Here is an 8723-nt window from a genome sequence, read left to right as displayed (position 1 = left end):
CTCCTCTCGTGTGCAGAGGTGTCCGCCTTGTCTCTTGGGGGATTTCATGCCCAATCCGGCAGGACAGTGGAAGCTGGGAGCAGGCCTCTTCTGAGCAGGTTTTCCTGAACTGGGTACAATTTCAGTCCCACTCTATCCCCAGGAACAGCTCTGGAGCCATGGGGCTGATTTCCTGTTCTGTCAGCCCTTCCTTCTTGTCCCATCCCCTGGGTGTTTAAAGTACACGTGCAAGTCAGTAGGTAGGCCTGTGGCCAGGGTGGGCTTGGGGTAGGTTTTCCACTCTCCCTGAAACGTCACAGCCCCTGTTCTTTGGCAGCGTGGGTGGGGGGCTTTGCAAGCCTGTGCTCATCTGCATGCTGTCTTGAAGGGTTAGAGTGGTCTCAAACTTCACTTTGAACTTGGGGATCCAATAAAGTGCCTCGGGGGCTGCTATAGGTGGCGTGGGGACATTCCTGAGTAGTGATGGGGGGCCCCCTCCTGGACCTCAAGGCAGTTCCTCCCGTTTTATACACTGGATTCAGCATGCACTGTCCTTGGAAGAACGGGTTTGATGTTTTTAGAGGGTATGTGTGACACTGACTTAAAGTCTGCTCTTTCCCTGTCCCTGATGGTCCAAGAGCCAGTTGACACACCACCAGGGACGGGGGGCTCAGTACTCTGCTCCCAGTGGTTCTGTGATGAAATCATTCTGAGTGTTATCAGGAAGGACTTCCCCTCAGCATGAGGTCGGCTTCATCTACCTCCCCAGCTGGTTCTGCCCCAGGCCCTTCTTATCCAGCCACTTCCCTCACCAGCTTCCTGCCTCCTGGCAGGCAAGCCCAGCTGGGCTGGGGGTCTTGAGTTCCAGGTGGGGCTCCAGGGTTCCCTGGGGCCGGGGGTGCTCAGTGTCGCCAACAGGTGTGATGGGAGGAAGACCATGACGGAAAAACTTAAAGGATCTTTGTTTCATAAATATGTATTTTTCACTGAAAAAGTCTTCACATTAGAAAAATGAGTAAGGGTGAGGGGAGGATGGGGCTTCTGGGAGGAAGGATAAGTTGGTTCCTCCACCCCGGACTGTGGCCCTGTCAGCCTTCCAGGGAGAAAGCCTGGGCGGGACGCCTCGCTCAGATCCGTCCCGCTGGGATTCCAGGCCCCGCCCACCACCCTGCTCTGGGGACCTGGTAGTTACATGTGAGTGGTTGTCACCCTAGCAGGCGTGGCTAAGGATGGGGACAGAGCCGTCACACACAGATAGCAGACATTCAGTTCACAGCCTCTGGCTGCTGACCTTCGGCCTCCATCTGGGAGCGTCAGCCCCTCCACACAGTGGGCTTGTGGGTACAGGAAGGTACCTGCTGGCCCCACCGCGGGCTCAGCCAGACATAAGAATAATATGTACAATGAGGGGCTGGATAAAACTGCAGCCCCTCCAAGGGTCTCTCAGGTAGGGGAGGGGGGCGAATGGGGGAGAGTCCTCACTTGGGCAGCCCGTTCTTCATGCCCAGCTGTTTCTTGAGGGCCTGCAGCTGGGCCAGACTGATATTGCTGCCCCCACAGACAATGACCACGAGGGAGGACAGAGGCACCGGGAGCTTCCCCTCTCCTTGCAGCTTCTGAACCACACGGCTGTAGACAGCGGCCAGGGCTGCCCCACAGGCAGGCTCCACCAGGATCTTCTCATCATCTGCCAGAGGAGGGGGATGGTGAGGGCGGGGCCTGAGTTCCACAGGGTGCAAAGCAGCCAATCCGCTCTCAGCCCTAGCCACAGACCCAGATCTTGGACCAAACTTTCCATCATTACCTAGATTGACCTTTCAAGCCCTGAGCCAAGGCTAGGTTTCACCATGAGTGCTATCACATATAAAATGATTGTAATTGCTTGAGCGTTGTGTTGAGAAGGATTCTGAGGCATCATCTGAGCAACAGTGCATGGTTGTTGATTAGCCAGACTGACTGCCAGTACAGGAGAATTAAGTGGCAACATCAATACTACCTGTGTGTGCTGCACACTATCCCTGTCTTAGGCTGAACCCAGAAAGAGTCCAACATAGTTCTGACCCACTTCAGAGTCTGTCACTGAGGCCTATACTTTCCTTTTTTACCCTGGCTGCCAGGAAGCTCAGAATCAACATTTTTCAATACTCAATTATTGTCCCCTGCTGTCATGGTTATCAGGCTTACTTCTTCATTTGTGCCGTTGGTCCTTCTATTTTGTATTTTATTACTCCGCATTATAGTATTACCTTTCATTAATGGGAAGTTATAGGAAGGGGTGAGAGACAGAACTATGAGGAAAATTTGCAATGATGGAGTCCCTTGGCATACCAAGTGGACAGGGCAGCTACTTAGTTCCTGAACCAGCAGGTTGGGTCTTGAAAGGACCTGGAACATACCCACAAACTTCTCAATGGCAGCCACAGCCTCCTGGTCCGAGATAACTTCTGAGAAAATGCGGTGTTCCTGAAACAGCTTCAGGGCCTGAGCTCCCACTGTCTTCACGCACAGAGCCTTGGCAACACTGAGGAGGGGGCGTAGGAAATGGGAATGGAGGAAACAGAGGCAGGATGGGAGAGAGAGAAAGAGACAGAACGATGGATGTGAGAGGGAGGAGGAACTGGGGTACATGGGCAGGGGATGGGGCATTCTGTCTGCAGCTGTAAAGCACTGAAAAGTACCAGAGGCTCCCCAAACAGAGTGGGGTCTTCCAATAAAGCACAGGTTGCTTGAATGGGGGTAAATAGCATCATTGTTTGGTCAACACGACTCAGAAACAAACACCCAAAAGGCCCCCTTGTGATTCCCTGGTAAGATTCCCAGCCTTTGCTCCAGGTTGTCAACTCCACTTGCTTAACTCCCACTAAGCTTAGCACTGCTCTGCCTGCCCAAACCCTGTCCTTCAAGGCTCAGGATTAAGGCTGCCTCCTGCAAGAAGTCTTCCAGGAGTTGCACTCAGTCCCATGACCCCATGTGGAATTCTCAAATGATCCTCCCCATAACATACACATAGTTAGACCGCTTCCTGAGAAAGCATTAGGTGCCAAACACCTCACAGCCTTATAAATTCTTACAATAATCTTTGTTGTTAATTGGCTCAATTTTATAGGAGGGAAAACCGAGGCAGAGAACATGCAGTCACTTGCCCAAGATTACACGTCTAGGGAGCGGTAGTGCCGGCATTGCAAGCAGGATCCATATAACTCCAGGACCTGCACTTGTAATCGATGTTCCCTTTCTCCCCAGCTTCCCTGAGTGGTCACTGGCTCTATTCCCAGCTCGTCTCCCTCTCTCGCCTATGAGTGTCTCTGCCTGGACCACCTTAAGCCCTTGGCCCAGTATGTGGCCCACAGTAGATGCTCAACAATTATTTCTGCAATCTCAACACTGCAGGATCAGAGGACAACATGGCAGCTCTGGGGTGCTGGGCTTAGGAATCTGGAAGTTCTTACCTGGACTCAGTCCTCCCTATCTGTGGCAGAGGCTTGTCTACCCAACATCCCCAATATCTCTTCTAGGTGCACACATGGATGCCTAGTGGGAAGACATTTCCCAGCCTCCCTTGCAGCAGGCGTGGCCATGTGACTAAGTTCTGGCCAATGAGAGAGAAGTGGAACTATTCCAGTCTGTAAAGGGAGGGGGCCACAGTTTCTGCTCTGCTTCCTCCTTTCTGTCAGATGGAGTGTGGGTGTGATAGCTGGCACGTAAGCAGCCATTTTGGCCCATAAGGCTATATGATAAGGAAAATGGAGAACAAACTTAAGGAACCTGGGCACCTGGCTTTCATCGAACTGCCCCCCTGGACAGCCTACCTCTAGACTTTGCTTTCTTTTTTAAATAAAAGAGGAAATAAAATTCAATCTTGTTTAACTTGCTGTTATTTTGGGCTCCTGTATAAAGCAGCCAAACCTAATGCTAATTATACATCATGTTTCAAAGGTTTGGGGCTGGGGTATGAACTGGGAGCACGAGCTGTGTTCAGTCACCTCTTTCTCCCCAGGTACAGCCAGTGTCTTGCACATATTAGGGGCTCACTAAATGGTTGGCAAATTAATGAGGTGTGTAAAACCCTGCCACAGAAGAACTCAATAAATGATTACTGTTAGACTTTTTGTATGAGGAAGTGTGAGATTCATGGTACAGAGTCACACAGACTTGGGCTCAGTCCCAGCAGTACCATTCACTGGCTGTGTGATGCTGGGAAAAGGACCAAAGCCTCAGTTTCCTCACCTGTAAAATGGGACATCAGCCTGTACCCTGCAGCCAGCACAGAGAGGGGCTCCCCAAGGCTTGCCAAACCCCTGATAGAGGCACCCCGGCTGCTCACCTGGTAACCTGGGACAGAGAGACGAGCTTGCCAGCAGTGGTGGCAACGTGGAAGCTGTGAGCTCCAATGGTCTCCATGGCGATGACAGGCACATCCCCCCAGCCCACTTCCTGCAGTCCCTGGACCACTCCACACAACATGCCGCCACCACCCACTGACAGCGCGATGGCCCCCGGCTTTGCACTCAGCGTCTCCTTCAGCTCTTTCACGATGGAAGTGTGGCCTTTCCTAGAGGGGGTGGGAGGAGGTGGCAGGTCAGGGCTGGGCTTCCTGGACACCAGGCAGGGGTCCTGGAGATGTCACTTGCCCCCTTCACTTGTCCTCATCCCAAGCATTGACGGGCCTTGGGGCTAGTCCCCTCCTCCCTGACTCCACCCTGATTTCCAGCTGCCAGCATCTGTCTCTCTACAAGGGCTTCCTCTGGCCACTGGAATTGCCTATGAATGTGGCAACTGGCAATGCCAACAGACGACATCCCTCCCCCGGTGACTGTGGGAATTAAGAATTATGGGAGTTAGTGTATGAACACCCAGCTCCTCTCCTGCGGGTGGGTAACTCTGGTTCATGTTCCATGCTAGCTTCCAGGGCCCCCAAGGGATGAAGCTCAAGTTGTCCACTGCAGTCACCTCCCCTTAGAGCCCCAGTTAGGGGCTTCCTTCTTCCTCATCTCACTTCCCCACTCTGATGCATCACTTCTCAAGTAAACTGCTTTCCCCGAAATCTTTGTCTCGGGATCTGCTCTTGGGGGGTGGGGGGGACACAATAGTGGACACCTGTGTATCTGAGCTCACGCATTTGCTCATGGCCATGTGGAATGAGCATTTGTGCGCATACGTGCTTGTGCGGCTGTCATGCCTGTGCGTGTGCTTCTACATGACAGTGTGCGCATACACACGTAAAACTGCATCATGGTGTGAGGACGTGCCTTGTGGCAAGTGCCCTCCCAGTGGTGTAGGCAGTGGATGCCACCCACACCAGGCGAGCCTGGGCTCCACGTACCAGATGAGAGGGTCGTCAAAAGGAGGTATGTAGACCCAACCTGGGTTGTTCTTTGCCAGGGCCTTAGCTAGTTCGAAAGCCTCGTCCAACATCTGCAAGACCATGGGAGAGGGGAGGGGGGCAGCGGTGAGAAACTGGGGGACCCTCCTCTGCCACCAGCTGCCCTCCGTGGACCCTGCCCAGGTCAGCACTCACCTCACCCACCACCTTGACGGTGGCGCCCTCATCCTTGAGCCGCTCGATGGTGAGGGCAGGTGTGGTGCTGGGCACGACGATGGTGGCAGGAATGCCCAGCTTCCTGGCAGCATAGGCGGCTGCCATGCCTGCATTGCCCGCTGCCAGAGGTGGGGAGTAGAGAGTGGGTCAGTGTGGAAGGCCTGGGAGCCTGACCTTGGGGCTCTGTACCCTGCTCCCCCCGGTGACCGCTGCCTTCCCCACCCCCGGGAATTCCAAATTGGGACGGCTGCAAATGTTTGCAAAGGTTCAAGGCTGGGGGAACCAGGGCCCAGAGAGGTGGAGCGCCTGGCCTGGGAACACACAGCAGAGGACAGGAGGACGCACGCTGACCACTTACCAGAGGAGCAGACGAAATGTTCACAGCCTCGCTCAGCCCACTGTGGAGACAAGGGGGCGGGGTCAGGCCCACATCCTGTCTGCTCCTGAGCTCTTCCCTCCCACCTGGAATATCTCCCAGCGATTCCATCTGCACTTCCTTCACAGGGAACTTGTACTGCCCTAACCTCTCAGATGACATCTTCCCTCCCCAAAGAGGATGGCTCAGGGAAGGGTGAAGGAGAGGCTGGCATCAGCCCACGAGGGGACCCTCATGCCCGGCACCCTTTATCCAGGGGAAGCGCTAATGGTGGTTGCTCAGGCATTGTGGGGAGTCAGCAGGGCCTCTCCTGGAACTCCTTGGATTTCACATGGCACTAGCTGTGCCCTGTAGAGGAAAGGGGACGTGCCACCCTCACCCGGAGCCCTCCGTACCGTCTGGCAGAGGTGTCCGATGCCCCGGATCTTGAAGGAGCCTGAGGGCTGGGCGCTGTCCATCTTGAGATAGACGCTGGTGCCGGCCACTTTGGACAGCGACATGCTGTCCCGGATGGGGGTCTTCGCGTGCAGGGGCTCTCCGGAAGTCATTGCTGGGAGAAAGGAGGGCAAAGGTGATGGAGCTGGGTGGCTGGACCAAGAGAGCCAGGAGTGGATTGGCGTTGGTTTCAATGGATGGACTGGGTAGGCAGTCCGCCGACAGAGGGAGGGTCGATGGACCAGTGGACTGTCTTCCGAATTGTCCCAGAAGCTACTCCTCGGGGACTTTATTTCCTGGGTGCCTCCGGGCAGCCAATAGGGTCTCAGGACCAGCCACACCCCCGCAGGACCCGCCCTCTGGCCTGAGGCCCAGGGGGCAGGGGAGGTTGGAAGGGAAAAGGAGGCTGGCTGCACTCCTGCGTCTGGCAGCTTCCTCCCCTCTCTCCCCCACCCCTCTCTGCTCCCCTGCCCTCCACCCCCCCCCCACCCAGTTGTCAGCTTCTTCATTTGCAAAAGAGTACCTACTTTCGGAGGACTATGAGAAGGCTGGCAGGAGGATGGTGTGAGATAATACACTTAAAGTCACTAGCATGCGGTAGGCACACAGTAGGCACCCAAGAAACAAAGCGCGGAGGAAGCAGGTACTACCATTATCCTCGTCTTACAGAAAGGGAAGAAGGATGCGTTGGTACTTTATCCCAGCAATCTGACTCCCAAACCTACAATATGAACACAGTTCTTTACTGCCTTTCCCTGTCCTCCTTTTATGACTCTTTTGTCCTAAAGGGGCAGGTGGCATGATGGGCAAGACCCAGGTTGACCAGGGTTCAAATCCTGGCTCTTGCCCTTTACTAGCTGTGTGGCGCTGGGCAGTCACTTTGTCTCCTGGACTCCCCCTCCTCTTCTCTGTAAAACGTGGATGATAATAATACCTCTCTCCAGGAATGGATGACATGATCATGTGTGTAGGTCAGGGGCCTGGACCTGAGTGCTGAGCAGGTCTCAGCAGCCATTGTTGCCGTCATCATCCTCATCATCGTCACAGCACTGAACTCACTCCCTGCCCCATGCCAAGCTGCCTGTCTGTCCCTGGCTGTGTGCAGGGGTCTGTCTGCCCACAGGATGGTGTACAGACACACACACACACACACACACACACACACACACGCTCCTGGCCAGCTCTCTCCCTGGCCCCCTCAACAAAGCTCTCTTGTCCAGTTGGTTGGCCGGGACGAGAATATCGATGAGACAGAGGGCAGTGAGAGTACAAACAGCCCACATAGCTGTCGCTCTCTGTGAGACAACAAGCTTTCTCCTCTTGCTGCCCCACCGACCTTCCACAGGCACTCCCCAGCCCCCTCCCCAGTGGGACGTCCACAGGCACGTGTTGGGCACCCAGGTGGTAGAGGCTCACATGTGTGCATCTGAGGGTATACAGCCGGCACTCACATTGCCCAGCATCTGCTGGTGCCCGATCCCATGGCAGGTGTTTCCCGTGTGAGGTGTCACTTAACCCTCACACAATCAGGTGAGTGGACATTTTGAGTCCCATGTCACAGGTGAGGAAACTGGCTCAGAGGTGGAGTAAAACCGTCACCCAGGTGGCAGCGGCAGAATGCAAACGCAGGAATTCTGAGTCATTTGAGGACACCAGGCGGATGGAGAGCGTTGAGATGGGGGTCAGAGAGGGCCACCTGGCCCAGCCTGGTCCCATTAGGGGTCCAAGATGCAGGTGTGTGACATGAGGTTCTCCACACCATCAGTGAAATGGGACTAAGGCAGATACCTACCTTAGAATGCTGACTTCTCTCTGCTGCAAACACACCATGATTGGATGGGGGCAGCTGCAGGTACTGGAAACAAGATGATTCTTTCTGTCTTTAGACCTCTCTATATTACTTCATTGGTTTCAACAAGAATCTATCGCTGTCGTGATTTGAAAAACACCAAATTAAGAAAATCAATCATATAAGAACCAAAAAGAGGGAAAAAGACAAAATATATACCACTGTTGTTGATATCCTGTTTGGTATATCCTTTTTATAATAATAACTTTATTGAGATACAATTTGCATAGCATACGATTTGCCCATTTACAGAGCATTAGTTTTAGCACATTGTCATCACCCCAAAAAGAAACCCAGTACCCACTAACAGTCACTCCCCTTGCCCCGCCCTCTCTAGCCCCTGACGGTTACCAGTCTGCATTCTGTTTTCATGGATTTGCCTGTTGTGGACGTTCCATATAAATGGAATCAGACAATATGTGGTCTTTTGTGTCTGGCTTCTCTCACTTGGCATCGTGCTTTCAAGGTTGACCCATATTGTCAACATTTATACTTCTTTCCTTAATAGCCGAATAATATTCCACTGTATGGATGGACCACATTGT

At 53.7% G+C, this 8723-nt stretch overlaps 1 protein-coding gene across 1 annotated transcript; it reads right to left on the bottom strand.

Annotated features, from left to right (window-relative positions):
- Positions 1–939: 939 nt before the first annotated feature.
- Positions 940–6589, bottom strand: SDS (serine dehydratase). Its single transcript, XM_019734035.2, has 7 exons — positions 6290–6589; positions 5877–5916; positions 5498–5637; positions 5303–5394; positions 4304–4531; positions 2376–2500; positions 940–1666 (listed from the first exon to the last, which is right to left on the bottom strand). Exons 1-7 carry the CDS (start codon positions 6440–6442, stop codon positions 1458–1460), a joined length of 987 nt encoding a protein of 328 aa, XP_019589594.1. The 5' UTR covers positions 6443–6589; the 3' UTR covers positions 940–1457.
- Between the last annotated feature and the right edge of the window lie 2134 nt (positions 6590–8723).

Source organism: Rhinolophus sinicus, linkage group LG16 (assembly GCF_036562045.2).
Source record: "Rhinolophus sinicus isolate RSC01 linkage group LG16, ASM3656204v1, whole genome shotgun sequence".
NCBI lineage: Eukaryota > Metazoa > Chordata > Mammalia > Chiroptera > Rhinolophidae > Rhinolophus > Rhinolophus sinicus.
Note: the sequence above shows the minus strand (reverse complement) of the source record. Positions and strands in the feature narration are given on the sequence as shown.